At 40.5% G+C, this 20,365-nt stretch overlaps 1 protein-coding gene across 2 annotated transcripts in view; it reads left to right on the top strand.

The window, feature by feature from the left end:
• Window positions 1–2,084, top strand: part of brd1a (bromodomain containing 1a) — a 40,562-nt gene extending 38,478 nt beyond the window's left edge. For both annotated transcript variants that reach the window (XM_080207372.1, XM_080207371.1), the window contains exon 13: window positions 228–2,084. In XM_080207372.1, the coding sequence (XP_080063498.1) occupies window positions 228–411 (184 nt within the window). In that variant the 3' untranslated portion in view covers window positions 412–2,084. The remainder of the gene's footprint in view (window positions 1–227) is intronic.
• Window positions 2,085–20,365: the final 18,281 nt, after the last annotated feature.

The following is a 20,365-nucleotide window of genomic DNA, read 5'->3' as shown; positions in this document are numbered from 1 at the left end:
GCCTAAATAGCTCAGCAAGTATACCCACTTCACGAACCAGTTCTAACCACACTGATAACTCCTTGGTCTGTGTTGTGGTAGTTGATATCAGCAGGGTCAATGGTGAGGGGCTATAATTATTTTGGAAGGGGAAACATTAGAAGATGTGATCTCAAATTTTATATTTTAACAATGACATAGCATACATATTATCTTTTTAAATAATGTATTTATTACTTTATCAACAGGCAGTGGCTTCCAAAATCCAAAGTGGTTCCTCTTGGTATTGATGAAACCATAGACAAAATAAAAATGATGGAAGGTCGAACTTCTTCCATTCGGAAATCTGTTCGCATCGCTTTTGAGCGGGCAATGCTTCATCGAAGCAGAGTCCAAGGTGAACAAACTAGTGACTTGAGTGACATTGACTGAAAATGTTAAGCGTGGGCCATATACTCATAGTTGAAAACCAAGAAAGCTTTACAGAACCATTTCTCAGTTCTTAAAGAATGTACTTTCCACTTTTGTCTCAATCATTGTTCCAGTAGCTGTGCTTAAAGAAATTATGGCACCTGCTGACTCACTGCCAGCTGTAATTATGTTTTTCATACATCACTATCTTTCTTGTAAACATCCAAATTTTCTGCTATAATTTTTTTGACAGGATTAACTTGTTCATAGTGTTTATAGGTCACAGGAAAAAGCTGTAAATACTTGTACATTGCTGCACACCGTAAATTATTCTGTTAGTCAAAATTGGTTACTATCTGTTTCTGGTACTTTTTTATATAATCTGAATGTTCTGTAACTTATTAAATAAACAGAAAAAAGCTGTTGATGTAACCAAGTGCCATGCAGCAGGTAATTTTGGTGCAAAATATGCTGGAAAAGTTAAAAAGGAAAATCTGGTCAAAATCAAGATAACTTTAAATGGTGTGCAATAGAGCAGTAAAATGAGCTTTTGTATTTCTTACCAAAAGAAATTTTGATTCTCAAGTTTGTTGTACATTTTAAGTTGGGTTGTGTTTCATAATATTAGAAATCAAGCACGTGCTTATCAGAGTAAAGTTTCCCTGCAGTGTGCCTATATTACTCTAGGTTTTATTTTTAAAAATCCCTTAAAACAATAATTTTGAACTGGTGCTAACTATAAATTGTAGTATCAACCAAAGCATGTGAAAAGAATATAAGCATCCTTGTCTTCCCCAAAAAGTGTAATACTTTTGAAATCTTGTACTTTATACTATCAAAAACCATGTGATGCATTATCTTATCAGTCTGAAGATGAGGCAGATCAAAGTCACTTAACATGAATACTTTTCTATTGATGGGTAAGTTTAAAGAGTGCATCCTATTACAATTATTACCTGTAATAGGTGGGCGGGAATTTTTAAACCTATTTTGTATTTTCCTCCTAGCCATTCTAGCTGTAGATTTGACCACTTGAATCTTGAACTTGTTAGTTTAGTGCAATATTAAATGAACACCTTGCCTTTTACATCGCTGCTTTATGTTTGATTCAATTCATGGTGCTGAAAAAAATGATTTACCAAAACATAGCATTATCCTTAAACACCATTTAAAGTGATACTTCTAAAATACTTAAAGGTATATTGAAAGGGAAACTGGTATGCAGGTTTGATTTTCAGATATTTATGAAATTCAGTTTTAAAATTACCCCCCCAAAAGTTGGCATTTATTGCCCAGAATACCTGATATGCTGGAGTGCTTGTTGTACTAAGTGGTTTTGTAGCCTGTGTATATTGTACATGAATTCACTTCAAACAAACTTGTAACTTTTTTTTACTTTGGGAGGAGTATTTTAATATTACATTTCTTTTCTGCTGTGATTTAATATGGGACCTGTACACAATTTTTTAAGAACAATTTGTGCCTGCATTTGTGTTTTTTTAATTTATTGTAGAAAGTGTACAGATTTGCTTTGTAGTAACTTTTATAAGCAGCTGAACTGGTTTGAAACTGAAATTTGTAAAGTGTTATAACTATAGAACAAATTGTTTGGTTGACTACAGGCACATCAGTTTAAAACTGTACTTTGGGAAGGAATAAATGTGATGCAATCTGTTTGTTGCATATTCCCTAAATTATGCTTTGCCGTTTTTGTGTTCAGTGATTTGTCACGTTGTATGGGATATTTGTAACAAAATGTTGTAATATTCTGCTAACACTGGGAAGGTGGGTAGCTGTAGAATTTTTGAATGTGTTTCCTGTGGTGATATGTGTCTGTTAATTAAGTTATATTTCTTTTCAATTGATTCTGTAAACATTTCTTTTTGGGACATCAGAGGTAGAACAGGTATTGTTTTTTTTCAAACCTATGATTTAAAAATAAAAATGCATTTAGATTTTGTGAAGCATAAAATAATCCCTAGTGACTGGAGGTAAATTAACATTTTCTCGCCTAAATATTTCAGGACTAGCTAAATTAGGTCACAAGCTGGAACCATTGTCACCGTTGCAGAATCTGATTAGGAATCTCTAAAGAAACGAATGGTATTGCTTAACCGAAAACATAATAATATTGGTGATCAGTGCCCTAATAATCAGAACACCATTTGTTACTAGTGGTTATGAAGGTGCCTTGATAGCTTATTAGTTCAATGCCCGGTCAGATGAATAGGGAGGTACAGAAGTGGGATAGGTCCTGCGTTCCCTCTGTAATCCATTGGAGTGGCATTCTTTTACATGGAACATCAGCTATGGTTCACACTCCAGTACCTTATCTAATAACATGCTGAAAATGGTTGTACATATTAATAAGATTTGGCTTAGCCATAATGCCCCTCGCGTAGTTGCCAGATAGGCAGTTAATGTTCACTGTCAGGCTAATGCATAAAGAAAAGATACTCGAAGGAACCTGTTCTGTTGATCTTGATCCAGCATTCTGTGAAAGAGCAGAGAGATTTAGGGATTGGCCCACAGGGCATTTAATGCAGAAAATGAGTCAGCTAAAGCCATACAAAAATACTGAAGGAATTCTAGGTTTTATTGAGGTACACAATATAAAAACAGATAATTTTAGTTATTTGACATTCCTGGTGGTGTGAATGTGACATTTGATGATGCAATATTGCTCATGCTTAATCCTGAAAGCTCTTGGTCCAGCAATGCATTTATTAAACGCTGCTTCCTTGTTTCCAGATCTCTGCAATTGTGACCTCTTGGAAGATCTTAATCACTGCACCATCGACTGTGCTTTCTATTTTTTTAAGACATAAGCTCTGAAATTCCCTCCCTAAATCCTCTACCCCCTTTTCAGATGTTCCTTGAAATCTCCCCCCTACCAAAATTTGACTCACCTGTCCTAATAATTTCCTTTTGTGATTCAGTGTCAACATTTTGATAACACTCCTGTGAATTTTGCAACCTAAAAGACAACATATAAATTCAATTTATATTTAGGGCATCATGGTGGCACAGTGGTGGTGTTGGTTGTTAGTGCCAGGGACCCTGGTTCAATTCTGGCCTTGGGTGACTGTAGAGTTTGCAAGTTCTCCACGTGTCTGCATGGGTTTCCCCCCTCAGTCCAAAGATGTGCAGGTTAGATTGGCCATGATAAATTGCCCCTTATTGGCAGTGTGAATGTGTGGGGATGGGACCTGCGTGAGATTGTTGTCTGTGCAGGCTGAAAGAGCCGAATGTCCTCTTTTTGCACTGTATGGATTCCAATATTCTATGCATTTTTTTCTAATAATGGTACTTGCCCATTATTTAGAAATGCATGTTTTTATTTATTGAGTGTCTCTATCATTTCCCATGTAAAATATTTGACTTGTAATTCATCTCAATATAAAGCATAATTTACAAATCAAAGAACATGAAGTGAAGCATTTAAATAAATATCATTCAGACGGCAGTGAGAAACACCAAATGAATTCCAAATACAAAAAAAAGGATAGAGAGAACTTCTTTCTAAAGATACTGTAGGCTTTCTAACTTTTTAACAGAATGTAGCAAGTTAAAATCTAATGCAATTCACTAGCTCCTATTTCCTCCAGGAGCAACATTAAAGCCACAGTGATGAGAAAAAATGCAGAGCACAGGTTTGACAGTACATGTCATTGTAAACTATTACTAGTCTGATAAGTACACCCTGGGATCGCAGCTTGTGGCTCCTTGCCATCCTTCAATAAGTTACCAAACCACATTTAGCTTTCGGCAGCTTCCCATCCTTGGCCTGTTGATCAAATGGCCCAACTGTGAATATTGCAGGCTGGACTGCTAGGTACAGCTAAATTTCTCAAGTGGGGAATTTCCTCAGGGCTAGTTATGTTTTACGCTGTAAAATAAGCTTATGACACAGGACCAACTGAAGAAATTTGGGCTGATGTTGGGAGGCAAGCAAGAGTAGCTGAGGCAGTCAAGCAGCTTTCTCAAGCTATTAATGTAGGTGAGGGTGGTGTAATTGTACATCACAATTTTATTGCCATAAAATTCTTCACTCCGTAGCTGTAAAGTGCTTTTTCGGAGGCTAACAGCTGCATCCAGGGGAGCTACCGTCAGTCCTGGGAGGCTCCTGAGCAAGTGTAGAGGATTGGCAAATCTGGTAATAAACACTTCAGAGCCTATTAATGTAGGATTGGTGAATGTATCATTGGTGTAATTTTGCAAAATGAGTAGGGAGTGGCCTTCCATCGCCAGTGTGCAATTAATCAGTCAGTGGCATTTGGCCAAACTTTTGAATAAGATATGGTTTGTCACCTTTGCACAGTGCAGCATTGTATCCTGACATGCAACTCTGGAAGATGAGTTTATAGATAATACAATAGATCCTGTTTCCATGACATGTGTCATTTTAGGTTGTTAAAGGACAGCACTGAAAATGTTATGCATTGTGACTGACAAAGGGAGGCATAGAGCAGGAGCTAGCTACTTCTATCAAAAAGCAGGTGAAAAATCAGATGAATTGCCTAACCATAATATGAACGTTTAAAAGATGTGTGTTGTTGAAGACCATGTCGATATCTTGTTTTCCCCATGACATTGTAAAAGTAGAAGAAAACTTGCAAAATGTCAGGTAATAGCAGACTTAATAGTATTTCCAGCACCAAGGTGACTAAGGCCCAGACAGCGTAAATAGGCTGCTCATATGAGAACCATGGCCATGTGGATTTTTGCTCTCTGGGTGCCACTAACCGAGATCTGAAAATCAATTACTCATTGCAAGAGTGACCTGAGTAAAGTAGAGAACGATTAATCTGATTGAGACCAGTAGTAAGACTTTTTAGAATCCTGGGTGTTCCGTTACAGTATTGTATGTAGTGTTAGGTTCCATGCAACATAAATGCTGTTGAGAGTTTAGATGGCACAGTGTAGATTTACCCTTATGATGGCCTGGTATGATTTTTGCATTTAAAGCAACACTGATTCTGTTGCAATACTAGGAAGGAAACAATGTAGAAGCAGAGTTTTCTGCTTGATAAATCTAAAAGGATTAAATGGACATGATGTAGAACATAAAGTAAAAGTAGTTTTTAAAAATTCATGGGATGTGGGTATCATTGGCTGAGCCAGCATTTATTGCCTGTCCCTAATTTCTGATCATTCCAGAGGGCATTTTTAAGAGTCAACCACATTGTTGTGGGCCTGGAGTCATATACAGGCCAAAGGACAGTGGATTTCCTTCCTGAAAGGACTTCAGTGAACCACTTAAGTTTCCACAACAATCGACAGTGATTTCATGGTCATGAGACTTCTAATTCCAGATTTTTATTTAATTCAAATTTCACCATCTGCTCTGGTGTGATTTGAACCCAATTCCCCAGAACATCACCCTGTATCTCTAGATTACTAGTCCAGTGACACTACCACTGTACCACCACCTCTCCGTAAGCGAATGAAAGCTGGAATTCATTTTGTGGTTACTGGTTGAGGCAGAAATTACAGAATTTGTAGATTGGAAACATTGATGAAAAATATAGATTTGGACAGGTAAATGTGACTTGGACTATATGTATGGACATACTGTTTGGGCAAAATAACCACTTTCATTTTGTAACTTGTTTATTTATTAATAATAGTGTTAAAAATATGCTCACATTAACACTGAAATGAAATCACTGAAAATCCTCCAATCACTTGTTTGGATAAACAGGGAGAATTTAGTATTGCGAACTCACCTAACCAGCACATGTTTTAGACTGGGAGGAAACCCACGCTGACTTTGCACAGAGAATGACCCAAGCCAGGAATTGAGTATAGGTCACTGGCACTGAGTGCAACTGTGCTGCCCAACTATTTTAGGGTATGAGATATATTGAACTTCAAATTTTCTTCATCTGAAAATCCTTTGCAAATATTGCCTATCTACATCTGTGACCGCACGACGCCCCCCCCCCCCCCCCCAAAGCCTTATGTGTTCCTGATTTTCTTAGACCTCTGCATTCATTTACTTGCTGCTTTACATTTGGTGGATCATATCCCTATCCCACCCCAAAAGCCATCATTTTTCTTTCCCTCTACACCTCCAAAAGACTAGATGCGTTTTCAGTTGCTACTATTCTCAAGTCGCAAAGTTTCAGGTTCAAGTCCCATTCCAGAGCTTCAGCACAACGATCAAGACTGATGCTCCAATGCAGTATGTAGGAGTTGTTGGAAGTGCTACCTTTCAAATGAGATGAGAAGAGGTAATCTTCCTGTTCCGCAGATGTAAAACATCCCACAGCACAATTTTAAAGAACAGGAGAGTTACCCCACTGTCCTGGCCAATATTTTTGATCAGAGAACAAAAAAAAATTATAGCACAAGAACAGGCCCTTCGGGCCTCCAAACCTGCATTGACCATGGTGCCTGACTGAATTAAAACACCCTACCCTTCCAGGGATAGTATCCCTCTATTCCCATCCTATTCATGTATTTGTCCAGATGTTGCTTAAAACTCACTATTGTATCTCGTTCCACTACCTCCCCAGGCAGTGAGTTTCAAGCACCCACCACCCTCGGTAAAGCTTGCCTCATACATCTCCATAAACCTTGCTCCCTAGTAATTGACTCTTCCACCCTGGGAAAAAGCTATCAGCATCATAAAATCAGATGGTGTGATTATCACGTTGTAGCTTATGGGAATTTGTAGTCTACCAATTGACTGCTGTGTTTCTTACATTGGAACTGTAACTGCACTTCAGGAGTCCTTCATTAGCTGTAAAGTATGTCCTGCGATCATGAAAATTGCTAAATCAATGCAAGTATTTTTTTTGTGCCAGATCATTTGATTGTCTTTCAAACGTTTGTATCCATCCCATTCTTCCTCAGTGAAGTGCTTTGAATTCATTTTTTATGACATTAAAAGCACCATATAAATCTATGTTGCTTTGACCTTTCAAAATAAGGGAGAGTCTTGATCTGTTCTGAATTATTTGTTTCTTCAGTCTTGTCAAAATGTTTCCTCTATGCAGGTTTTGATACATGCTTGACCCTTATGAAAAACTTGTAGTAATGATCTGTGGAACTCCAGTTCAGACACAGTTCAAGGACAGACTTTCAGGGGGAACTTTTTCCAACAATGGAAATCACAATTCAGTAGCAAGTATACCTAAAAGATTGAAAGGTGAACAGAAATAGCCAACCACACAGCAAGTCAGGGAGTTGATGTTCCATGTTGATGGCTTTTCAGCAGAACTGGGGAAGGTTCGAGATGTTATGGATTTTGAGCAAGGAGTGGATGACACAAGCGCAAAAGAAAGTTTGTGATACAGTGGAAGCCAAGAGATAGCAAATGAAAGAAGAGTTGGTCAAAGACTGATTTCTCATGATGTTGAACAATTTGCTTGGGGATAGTCATTGCCTGGCACTTGTGTGGTATAATGTTACTTGCCGGTTGGCACACCAAGCCTGAATATTGTACAAGTCTTGTTGCATTTGGACATGGATTGCTTCAGTGTCTTAAGGAGTCAGTTCCAAATGGTGCTGAACATTGTGCAATCATCTGTGAATATCCACATTGATGATCTTCATGATAGAATGAAGCCATTGATGAAGCAACTGAAGGCTTAGGAACTTGAGAAACTCCTGCAGTAATGTCATAGGACTGAAATGATTGACCTCCAGTGCCAGGTATGACTCCAACCAGCAGACACTTTCCCATTTGATTCCCATTCATTCCAGTTTTGCTAGGGCTCCTTGATGCAGCACTCAAGTCAAATGCAACTTCTCTTAGTAACTCTCACTTTAGCTCTTTTGTCCATATTTGCACTAAGGCTGTAATAAAGTCATGAGCTAAGTGCTGCTGGCATTGCTACAGTTTAATTGCACTTCATGATCCTCGCACCTGTTTTCTGATCTGATCCCATTTTTTCATCATTATTTCCAGGGCTAACTAACCATGAGTTTCGTTTTGCTGATTGTATGTTTTGCCTGGCAGAATCCAAATTGAGCATCAGTGGGTAGGTTTTCTCTTGAGCAGGTGCCACTTGATATCTCTAACAAAGTCCCCTTCCGTCATTTTGCTGATTGAGTAGATTGATAGGCGGTAATTAGCCGGGTTGGATTCGTGCACAGGGCATACCTAGACAATTTTCCATATTGCTGGGTAGATGTTGTGGTGGTATTTGATAAGCTTGATGAAGAAAGGATGGGGAAAGCAAGAGATCGCTGCAGCACGTAAATCAGAAGAGATGTAAGTTGACAGTGGCACAGTGGTTAGCACTGCTGCCTCACAGCGTCTGGGACCCAGTTCAATTCCTGTCTTGGGTGACTGTGTGGAGTTTGTACATCCTCCTCATGTCTATGTGGATTTCCTCTGGGTGCTCTGGTTTCCTTCCCACGGTCCAAAGATATGTAGGTTAGATGGATTAGCCATGCTAAATTGCCCTCTGGTGTCCAAAGATGTGCAGATTAAATGGATTAACAATGGTAAAATGCATGGGGTTACAGTGTTAGGGCAGAAAAGAGGACCTGGATGAGATGCTCTTTTGGAGGGTCAGTGCAGATGGCCTGAATGTCCTCCTGCACGGTAGGAATTTTGTAGTTCTATGGAGGGGAAAGAAGGATGCAGGAGCATACTCTGGTTTCGTCATGTTGCTGGACACAGACTCAATTGTGGCCACTCCACTGATGACGAGCATCATGTCCTTGCTGCCATGTCTGAATCAGCGCTGTAAGGTTCTGCTGCCTCCAGTTATGGGCCACATTGTCCTGCAACAGGGAGGGAGGTGTGTTAGTGAGTGTGCTGTGATGTGTCTATTTTATAGTTGCAGTGTATAGATGGCAATATTTTCAAGCTGTAACATACATCTGTGTTAGACTTGCAGCAGTGCTAAATCTGGGAGGCAAGATGCGGTTATGAATGTTAGCTATAAATTATGGTTGGCAGAGAATGTTGAGAGGAGAGTGGAAGAGTGGCGTGGTGAATGGAGTCATGTGGGAGTCTAACAGTTCATTTATATGGCACATGAAGAAGTATTCACCTGATCTTGACCATTTGAATCAAGTCCTCTGAGCTGGACCACTGGCACTGACTCTTATGGTTACCTGCTGTCAGTGTGTCCATAGCATCTGTTTGAAGGACTGCCTAGCCCCTGAGGGAGAATAACCTCTTTCCTTCCTTCTATCTAACTGCTGAACCAAGTCCTGCAGTTGCCACAGAGAACCTGGGAGCACCTTATCTGGCCAGTTGCACCTGTGTCCACTCCATTTCCTACTCTGATGCTGTAGACCTGAACAGCACAATTAGTGCTGGACTGCATTCCATTTCCACTGAAATTAGCAGGCAGTATAAGTTTTGTGTGCTGCCTGCCTTGCTACAGTTTCATTGCACATCATGACGCACCCGTTTTCTGATCTGATCCTGTTTTTTTCACCATTATTTCCAGGGGTAACTGACCAAGAGTCTCTTTTTGCTGATTGTATGTTTTGCCAGCGTGACAGGCTGTGAGTGCCCAAAAATAACTTCCTGAAACACAATTCGTGCAGAAATCTGGTGATAAACAGCTCAGGACCTGAGTATTTTCCCTGATCTCATTCATATGCTAATTTCAGCAGAAATGCATCCAGCACTGTTGGAGCGCAACTGAAGCATGAAGATCAATCTTTCAGATAAATTGCATCAAAAGGCTGTGACTGAAGTGCCCTAATTATCTCAAGCCTTTGCTGTTCTTCAATCCAAGTAGTTATATAAGGAAATTGCTGATATGTCAGCAGGTATGCCTTAGACCAAATGTAATGTTGAAATGCACTCTTCTGTACATAAAGGAATTACCTTGGTTGCACTGTGAAGGATGTTTCAATGACAAGTGAATACTGTTGCACGCTGCCAAGCTCTTCCTTCCACGTGTTACTCTCCTAGAGCTGTTTCTGAATGCATGTGCTGGTAATTTTAAATAACCTTTTTACAACTCACAAAAATGTTGTTTCTTTACAAGCCAGTTGTTTTTGCAACTCAGCATAGCTGTTCGAGCTCGACAGAATCCATTCAGACATCATTGCACAACTCTTACGACTGCAATAATTGAAGTAACGATAACATTGCTCTTAACAATATCTTCAATGTGCTCTATAAAGATAGGATACTTAACGTGCTAGTAAAATCTAATGGTGGAATATCAGTATGCATTTGCAGCTCAGTGTTAATAAGTGTTTGTACATCCCAGTCACTGAGGGCCTCCCCGATAACCTTCAGTGGAAAGGAACAACAATTTCTGTCTCGTCAGCATTTTTGATTCTCTCTTCGACATACACACGTCATAAAAGTAATGAGAAGGATTAGAATCATAGAATCCCTACAGTGCAGAAAGCCATTAGGCCCATCAACAACAATCCCACCCAGGCTCCGTCCCCATAACCCTAAGTCTTTACCCTGCTAATCCTCCTGACACTAAGGGGAAATTTAGCACGGCCAATCACCCAACTCACACATCTTTGAACTGTGGGAGAAACCCAAAGAAAACCCACCCAGATACAGGGGAAACTCCACACAGTCATCCGAGGCCAGAATTGAACCTGGGTTCCTGGTGCTGTGAGGAAGCAATGTTACTGTGCCACCATACTGCCCCACTGACAGGGCTGTAGATATATTTGCGATATTGAGATTAAAGGCATGTAATGTGAGATGGAAAAATTGAGGCTTACGCCGCGATGGAGATGAATATAATAAAACTGATGCTGAGTCCAAGGGCTGGCTTTTTGTCCTGATACAATGGTAAGACCAGAGGCAAGTGTGTAGTTTCAAGCCTACAAGCAGTAGGTAGCCAATAAAGGTAAGTACTAAGACAATTAAGGCCTATTAGCAGAGAACAGCTACATAGTTCAGTTGATCTTTGTCCTCCACCCCAGAATTTTGAACAGGCCTCCAGGTGACAGACTGGGGGACTCCAGGCAGGCTTTAAGACCTTCCCTTATCATCCCGTGGAAGTCTTCTTTCTCCACAATGGTGGCCCAGCAGCTGTGGTCAATTATTGTTGCAACTTGTTTAAATTTGCTTAAAACTTGCTTCAAGATGAACATGTCTTCTTCTTCCTTTACCTGCGACTGGAAGCTGTAGCTCCTTCTGTGTTGGAGAGCCTCCTACTGGCCTTCCAGCTTCAAGAATCAGCTTACTGTCTGTAAGAGGGAGTTTAGAATAACTTGGGACTTAAAGACTATCAGATCAGGGTAGATTAATTTAGAGTGAAGTCACAAAGTGCTTGGAATATATTTGACAAAGGTATGTTTGTATAGAGACACATATAACTACTGTGAGAGAATTTAAACATGCATTTGTGAAAAGATATTATATTCTGTATTAAAAGCATACATCTTGGTTAATGACACTCACTGCTGTAAGGTATGATGGGATGTAGTCAAGTAAAAAAAACCACATTCTTCAGAACAATGCAGCTACTGAAAGAAGGGAAAGGCAATTCTTATCAGTGTCTTCAGACAGTCCTCATGAATAGAATATTCATTAGCTGAGGACAGCACTAGCAATCTCAGACTGGTCAATGACTAGATTATACATTACATCAGACAAAAAGGTCTCAGGAATATTAGGAAACTGTGAGAAAGACTCTCAAAATCCAGAAACTCACATATTTCCATGCTGTCAGAGGGTAAATGTTATTGGCCAAGGTTAATAACCTCCATTAATAACGATTGGCTCATACCCGGCTGAGGTTGGCAAGGGGCAAGAAAATGACTTTCAAAAATTGTACAATTGTAATACTGAAAGTAATATAATTTTAGAGTGATTTGGAGTCGTCTCAAATCGCTCTCTTGTCCATATGTTGATCAGGCCTGGAAACTAAAGAAATGCCTTTAACCAGAATACTGTCTCCACGAGTCTTTGTGTTAGCTGAGCTGTAATTAAATGAAAGCCAGCTTAATACTCAACCTTTTAAAAAAGCTCAATCACCATCTTTATCCAAATGGTGGGCATACCCTCTGACTGCTGCCTGCCAGGTGACAGCTCCTAACACCATGTGGTATTCGGCCCCCAGGTAATCATAATGTCAGGGTCCTGAGTTGAAAAGCAAAGTTCTACCCCATATTTCAATTAATTCAATTCTCGGGTTGAAAGATGGTCTCCAAATAGTGCACCATCAGCTTGACTAAGACGCTTCGCTGAATTTTTGGATTTAATTCACTTTGTGTCGGTGAAATAAATGTCTAGATAGATTTATTGTAATGGTTTCTATAAAAAAACAAGATTACAATTTCTATAAAACTTTATCAAAGTTTGAGCTTTAATACATAATAGATAAATATTGCATATTAATGACTGGCCATTGTGTTAACATTGATTGACTTTGCTAAAGTGGTATTTAATTTAACTGGAAGCTTCAAACTTGACAAGCCTTTTTAATTCAAAAATCTTTACAGCCTCATGTACTCTAACCCATTGGCCTTAAATATTGTGTTGATTCTGCTGTGGTTAAAATAGAGTAAATATCATTAAGATTTGAATTTCTTTATTTAGCGCAGATATCTATAACTATATGGAAAAAAAATGAACTTATCTTTACTGTATTTATTTCATCATTAAAGTGAATCCTCCTGAACAAATAGAAATGTTTAAATATTGCCTAAAACAATGTCATGTTTCACATCATTGTGAACTAGATCTAGAAGATTCAATAAATTCAGATCTAGCATGCCATAAAAAATGTAGGAATCAGGTATTTCAATAATGTGTTGAAGGACAGTAAAACGAAAAAAACACAACCATTAAATCTTAATAAAAATACCCTGATGTGTGCTGAATGGGCCACTTACTCAGTTTGAAGCTGCTGGCAACATTCCCAGCTCAAATATCATACATAACAATGGCAATGTTGTACGCTTCTAACACTAAAGTTGCAGCTTAGACCAACAAAGCCAAAAGAACATGGGTAGGATTTTCTGTGCAACCCACCATGTGTTTCACGGTGGCAGATGTGGCACGCCATTAGCCTGCGGCAGTATCTTGTGGTCCCGCCATTGTCAACGGGATTGTGCGATAGGTGGGGGATGAAAAGATCCCTCAAGCGTCTACAGCCAGAAAGCTCCAGCCCCTATCTCATCGGCTGCGAGGACAGAAGGTGGCTGCTGCACCAGGTGGTCCTGGACATCGTTATTCAACACTTCACCAAAATCTGACTACCAACTGGTGAAGTTAGTGCCGACAATGATGGCATCCCAAGATCCCACATTTAAACAATGGCATTGCAGGTTTCTAACATAGTCCATTTTCCAAGCCCTATGGCAATGCAGAATTGGCAGCAGGGACAGGGTTGGTGAGCCTGGGAACCTCTAGTCAACAACATGCATGCAGGCGATAGATGCAAGAAGGTCATTGGATACTTATGTTGGGACAGAGTTGTTGTTGGGCAGAAGCACCTATGACTCAGCAGACTCCACGATGCCCTCTTCATTCCCAAATTGGGAGGAGACTAGAAAAGTTGTCATAAAAATACACTGTGTGCAACTTTCTCTTGGCTGGGGAGCCAGACTGTGGGGGATTACCATCTTTCCAATGGCAGAAGCTCACATCATCCTTGAATTGAGGGACAGCAGATTAACAATCCGCACAACTTGAATTTATTCTATTTCCATGCAGAATGTGCACTGGATTGCCAAATTAGCTTGACTTGTGCCTCTTGGCAGTCATGAGTAGGAGGAGATATTTCATCTTGGCTTGTTTCAATTACAAACAAATCACTGTTTGGTAAATCTATCACAACTCAGGTTCACTGCCTAGTTCTATAATTATTTAGGTTTTATTTTAAATGAAAGCATATGCTAAACCAAGTGCACCCACAGGCATGGGCATTGAATACTCACTCTCAAAAATTTAAATTCCAAATTTGGATTTGCAGATCGCCACCAAACTAGTTCAATTTTTTTTATTATTATTTGTATGTATTTATTTTGGATACGATAAACTAATAAAATATTACATTGAGCAGTAAATAAATAAAATAAATGCTAAATAATATCCATGATTAAAAAGGAAGAAGTGTAAACTTATAAATCTGTAACCCTTTTCACAAATACAGTTCAAGTACTTAAGGTGCAATTTTCCCAAAAAAATTTACTAAGGCTGGAAATCTCTGGCCTCATACCGCTGCCAATTTGGCGCTCAGTCAAATCTCTATTCCCAGCAGTGGGACTGGAAAATTCCAGCCGTGGATGAGGTTGGAGAATTCCGAGGTAAGTGTAATTTCAGGTGTGAAAGTTGATGCGTCCATCACAAATAAGATTGCAATTTTCCCACACTTGGTCTTTTTTTTTAGAGTGGTGAGTTTTGCACTGTATCTGAAAGGGGTGAGGTCCGAATATGCATTCACAAAGATTGGGCACCCTGTTTAAAGGGCGTCCCAATTTCAAATTGATATTGTGGATGCCCATCCCTCTCCCATGGACACTGGGGACACCCTCTCCCCTCATTGAGGGGATGTTTACCCACACCCCTCCCCAACAAAGATCGCCGGCACTGGGGCCCTCCCATGGGTTCTCCTTCATGGCCCTTTTCATAACCCCTCCCTCCATACCCCCTTTCATGACCCCCCTTATGACACACCCTTTCATGACCCCCCCCCCTTTTCATGATTCCCCTCTTCATGACTTCATGACCCCTCCTCAGGCTCCAACCCAATCATTTTCTAGCCCCTCAACCAAATCTCCATTCACTGCAGCAGGATGAGAGAATCCTGCCTAGATATTGCTGAAAAAAAGAATCATGCTATCAAAACTTTTCTTCTTGTACTCATCAGGGCAACTCACAAGATAAACAAACAGTAAAGGGAACAACAATTTATACTGCATGAGAAGACAGTGCTGATTGGTTGCCAAGGGAATTCTGATTGGTGGAGGCATTGCCATGGAGAATGCAGCAGAGAACAGTTAACTACCAAGCTTTTCTTCAAATTCTAACCAGGCAAGTCAACTCTGGCTCTTGACTGACCATGAAGGATCATCCGATCACGTACTGAAGAGTTATTCACTTTCCGATTAGTGTGGGAGGTAGTGTGGGTGTGGGAGTAAAGAGGAACCTCTAAAGATCTACCCAATCAAAGTTAGTGACATACGCACGCTGTACGCATTGCACTAATTGTAATGAGATAAGTTTCCACGTAAAGAGCACATGTGGGAGTGCCATATGTGGCCTTGAGAATGCTTCTGCTGATATTGGTTGTCAGAGCTGGAATAAAGGCATTTCATTCTGAAGCACAAACAGACTAATCAGAGAGCAAGAGAGAGAGAGAGAGCAAGGGAGAGAAAATAGAACTGATTTAAATAAATTTTGTGGTTCTAATATTTCCCAGAAGAATACTGTTTGGTCAATGGAGCAACCCACAATCCTATTTTATGAAGAGTAGAGGACTCATTAATGCGGTCAACTTTATTCAAGCAAGCCACTAGGGATATTGCTCACACTTCTAGTGTGAATTGAGTATCATCCACTATAAGTGCTGATCCTTTTCAGCACTGAAGGTTTTACTTCTCTCTAAACCGCTGGAAGGTACTGCCAAGTGTCTTCAGATGAAAGCTATTTGAGCACTGAAGATCTTTTAGAAATGCTACAGGTTTCTTTTGAGTTAAAATAACCGCTGATTATTTTGATTAGTTCAAAATAGAACCCACTGCTCCAAAAGGGCAATGGTGATATTTTACTGTTAACATGGCATATTCATTTCATTAATCACTTTTTTGTGACACTATCTTTTACCTCCAAGGTTATAGAAGCTGACAGTGAAACATTGAGTCTGCATGAGACCCGTGTGTAGTTAATTAACTACATGAGTCTACTACTTTATTACCTGTCATCCTAAAATTAGCATGGGGGAAAATCATTAATTTATGCTATATTTCATTGTATATATTATAATAATGTTCCTGCTAAAGGTTCAATGTGGTCACGTTGATAATAAGATGTTTGTTGTAACAAATGAGATCAATATTCAATGGATGTTTAACCTTTCCTTGTTATGATGCTACAATATGGATTTTTGTAGCCTGACCTAATGTATATTTCTTGACTTTGGAGTACATTCGAATAGAATAAACACACTATGATTCACTGGACAAAGTAGTACAGCTATCAAGAATTTCATGTCATGCATTTGTGAAAAATTGAGTTCAACTGAGCACCATCTAAAGCTTCGAATTCTTCAAGCGCACCTATATTAAGATTTAATTATCTCTTGGACATTGTAGAAGTGCATGATGGCTACTTTTAGGCTTCCAGAGTTTACAATAAACACACTCCAACTGAGCAGCACATTGAGTATCAAAAGTGAAAAGGTTTAAGTTTTTTTAAGTTTATTTATTAGTGTCACTAGGCTTATATAAACACTGCAGTGAAGTTACTGTGAAAACCCTCTAGTCGTCCACCTGTTTGGATACACTGTGGGAGAAGTTAGCGTGGCCAATACATCTAACCAGCACATCATTTAGACTGTGGGAGGAAATTGGATCACCCGGAGGAAACCCACACAGACACAGGGAGAATGGACAAACTCTGCACAGTCAGTGACCCAAACAGGGAATCTAACCCGGGTCCCTGGCGTTCTGAGGCAGCAATGCTAACTACTGTGCCACCGTTTTGCCCTAGGTCCATCCTCACAAACAGGAAAAATAGCGTTCTTCTTTACTATGGCAGCAAATCTAATGGCACCTGCTAGGAATATAAAACAATATAAGGTACTAGGCTGATACCGGAGTTGAGGGGGTTGAGCTATGAGGAGAGGCTGAATAAACTAGGCTTGTACTCGTTGGAGTTTAGAAGAATGAGGGGAGATCTCATTGAGACATATAAGATGATGAATGGGATGGATAGGATGGAGGTGGAGAGACTCTTCCCACTCAGAAAGAACAATAGGACGAGGGGGCACAGCCTCAAGATATAGGGGGGACGGTTTAGAACGGAGTTGAGGAGGAACTTCTTCACTCAAAGGGTGGTGAATCTCTGGAATTCTCTGCCTGTTGAAGTGGTGGAGGCTGCCTCGCTAAATATTTTTAAGACGCAGGTTGATGGGTTTTTGATAAGCGAGGGGTTTAAGGGTTATGGGGAGAGGGCGGGAATGAAGAACTGAGCCACGACAGATCAGCCATGATCTTATTGAATGGCGGGGCAGGCTCGAAGGGCTAGATGGCCTACTCCTGCTCCTATTTCTTATGTTCTTATGTTCTGCCTGTACATGTGTGTGCATGTGTGTCTATGTGCATATGTGTGTATGCCTGTGCACACGTGCATGTGTCTATGCACCAGTGCATGTGAGTTTTTATGGGCATATGTGATAATCCAGTACGTTTGTCTGTAATACTCTTCCCATATGAAACAATTTGTCAACACTTACTGTCTAGGCTTGTGCACAAAGATAGACATCTGACAAGATAACATCAAGGGGGTTTCTGGTGCCTGTTGAATGATACACCAATAAATTGTAATTACCTAATGAGAAGGAAGAAAAGAAAGGTGGGAAGATCACTATACAAAATTAATTAAGATACCTCAGCTATAGTATAACTATTGTAAAAAGCTTATAACGAGAATAAGGGGGTCTATAATGTGCCATTGTTCATTAAAATCAACTTGATCAGCCCTTGGAAATGCCAAAAAACACTTTTGTTGTCACCAGATGAGAATGGGTGCAAGGGCTTTTCCCCCTCTTATATGCCAAATCAGTGTGGGTACTTAATGTTCACATGCTGAGTTGCAAACAACTCAATCTGAAAGGCTTGCGTCTAAGCAGACAAGGGGTTCATTTTTATCGATTTGAGTTGATTTATTATTGTCACATGCATTGGGATACAATGAAAAATATTGTTTCTTGTGCATTACACAGCCAAAACAAACCATTTATAGAGTACCTAGGGGAGAAGTAAAGGGTAAGGCGCAGAATGTAGTGTTAGAGTTACAGAAAGGGTGAAGAGAAAGATTAGCTTAATATAGGATAGGCCCATTCAAAAGTCTGACAGCAGCAGGGAAGAAGCTGTTCTTGAATCGGTTGGTACGTGACCTCAGACTTTTCCATCTTTTTCCTGATGGAAGACTATGGATGGCAGTATGTCCGAGATGCGTGGTGTCATTGATTACGCTGGCTGCTTTTCTGAGACAGCGCGAAGTGTAGACAGAGTCAATGAATGGGAGGCTGATTTGCATGGTGGACTGGGCTACACTCACAACCCTTTGTAATTTCTTGTGGTGTTGGTCCGAGCAGGAGCCATACCATGCTTTGTTACATCCAGAAAGGATGCTTTCTATACTGTAAATGTAAAAATTGGTGAGAGTCATGGTGGACATGCTGAATTTCCTTAGGCTTCTGAGAAAGTAGAGTCATTGGTGGGCTTTCTTTACTATCGTGCCAGCATAGATGGACAAGAACAGATTGTTGGTGAACTGAACACCTAGAACTCTGAAGCACTTACCATTTTGATTTCATCACCGTTGATGTATACAGGGGTATGTCCTCCACTATCCTTCCTGAAATCGATGATTATCTCCTTCATTTTACTGACATTGCGGGAGAGATTATTGTCATTGCAACAGTTCACCAGATTCTCTACCTCTTTCAGAATACCTCTGTATTTTGTCTCATCATTGTTTGAGATCTGACCCATTATGGTGGTGTCATCAGTAAACTTGAAAATAGAGTTGGATAGGAATTTGGTCATAAGTGTATAAGGAGTATAGTAGGGGGCTGGAGAGATAACCTTGCAGGGCACCGGTGTTGAGGCCAATCGTGAAGGCAGTGTTGTTACCTATCCTTACTGACTGTGGTCTGTGAGGTAGGAAGCCTACGATCCAGTTGCAGAGGAAGGAGCCGAGCCCCAGGCCATGGAGGGCTAAAAATCAGTTCCGTGCCTGGTGCCAAACAGTTTGCAATCATCCCGGTCCCTTTTTAATGGTAAAATCCGGATCATGTCCAGAACAGCTGCAAGGCCATTTAGCATATTTAAAGAACTATTTAAATATACAAGCTAGTTCGATGCTGGATCCTCCCAGCTCCCGAGAGCTTCTGACCTTTGGGCGCAGGCAAGAATCACTACGGGTCTCCAGCAGCATCGACCCAGGTGCAATGGCCAAACCTATCGCTACATTCTCCATTCCTGGTTGCAGCCAGGACACAAATATCCAGAAGATTCCAGCCTTAGGGCGTGATCTTACAGAAAAATTCTAAGGGCAGAATTTTATAAAAAAGTTTTGAAGTGCCGAACGAGTAAGAAAATGGGAGAGAATTATGTTGCTTTTTTTCGGTGAGCAGCAAATCGCAATCTTATTGTGGCACTCAGTGCAAAAAAAGTGCAGGATGTGATTCTCGTCAGAAGGACAAATGGGGAGGGGGACACTGCGTGGAGCCTAAGCCTACTTCTGATATCTTGGGGCATCATTGCCCAGGTGCCCCAATTTCCCAGAGGTTCCCGCCCATCCCTCCCATAGACATAGGGACCTGTGCCGCCGATTGTTCGCTGTGCTTGTCTCCACCCACCCCTAATCGATCATTTCCCATGCCGGTCTCCCACCCCCCTGCTGATTGCTCCCTTTGCCAGTCTCCACCCACCTCTAATCGATTGCTCCCTGTGCCGGTCTCCCACCCCTCCTGCCGACCACTCCCTGTGCCAGTCTCAACTGGTGCATTCTCCATGACAACCACTCGACCAATCAGAGTCCACTTGCCAACCAATCCGCACTCTCTTCTCATACGGTATAAATTTGTTGCTTCCCCTGACATTGTTATTCTTGCGATTGTCCTGAAGAGTACAAGATGAAAAGCTTTGATAAAATGTCTTAACAATGCTCAAATCCTCCATTATTGTCAGTAGTTTCTGCCCTCAGAAAGTCTAGAGGCCCATTGTCCTTAAGTTTAGACAATGGCAGGTGCGATAGCCATCAGGGAAGCTGCCTCTAGCCATACCTTCTGGCAAATCCACTTTCAGAAGGTTCCAGACTTGGCTGATTTGTTGTTCAGGT

Source organism: Carcharhinus amblyrhynchos, chromosome 19, assembly GCF_965287045.1.
Source record: "Carcharhinus amblyrhynchos chromosome 19, sCarAmb.v2.hapA, whole genome shotgun sequence".
NCBI lineage: Eukaryota > Metazoa > Chordata > Chondrichthyes > Carcharhiniformes > Carcharhinidae > Carcharhinus > Carcharhinus amblyrhynchos.
Note: the sequence above shows the minus strand (reverse complement) of the source record. Positions and strands in the feature narration are given on the sequence as shown.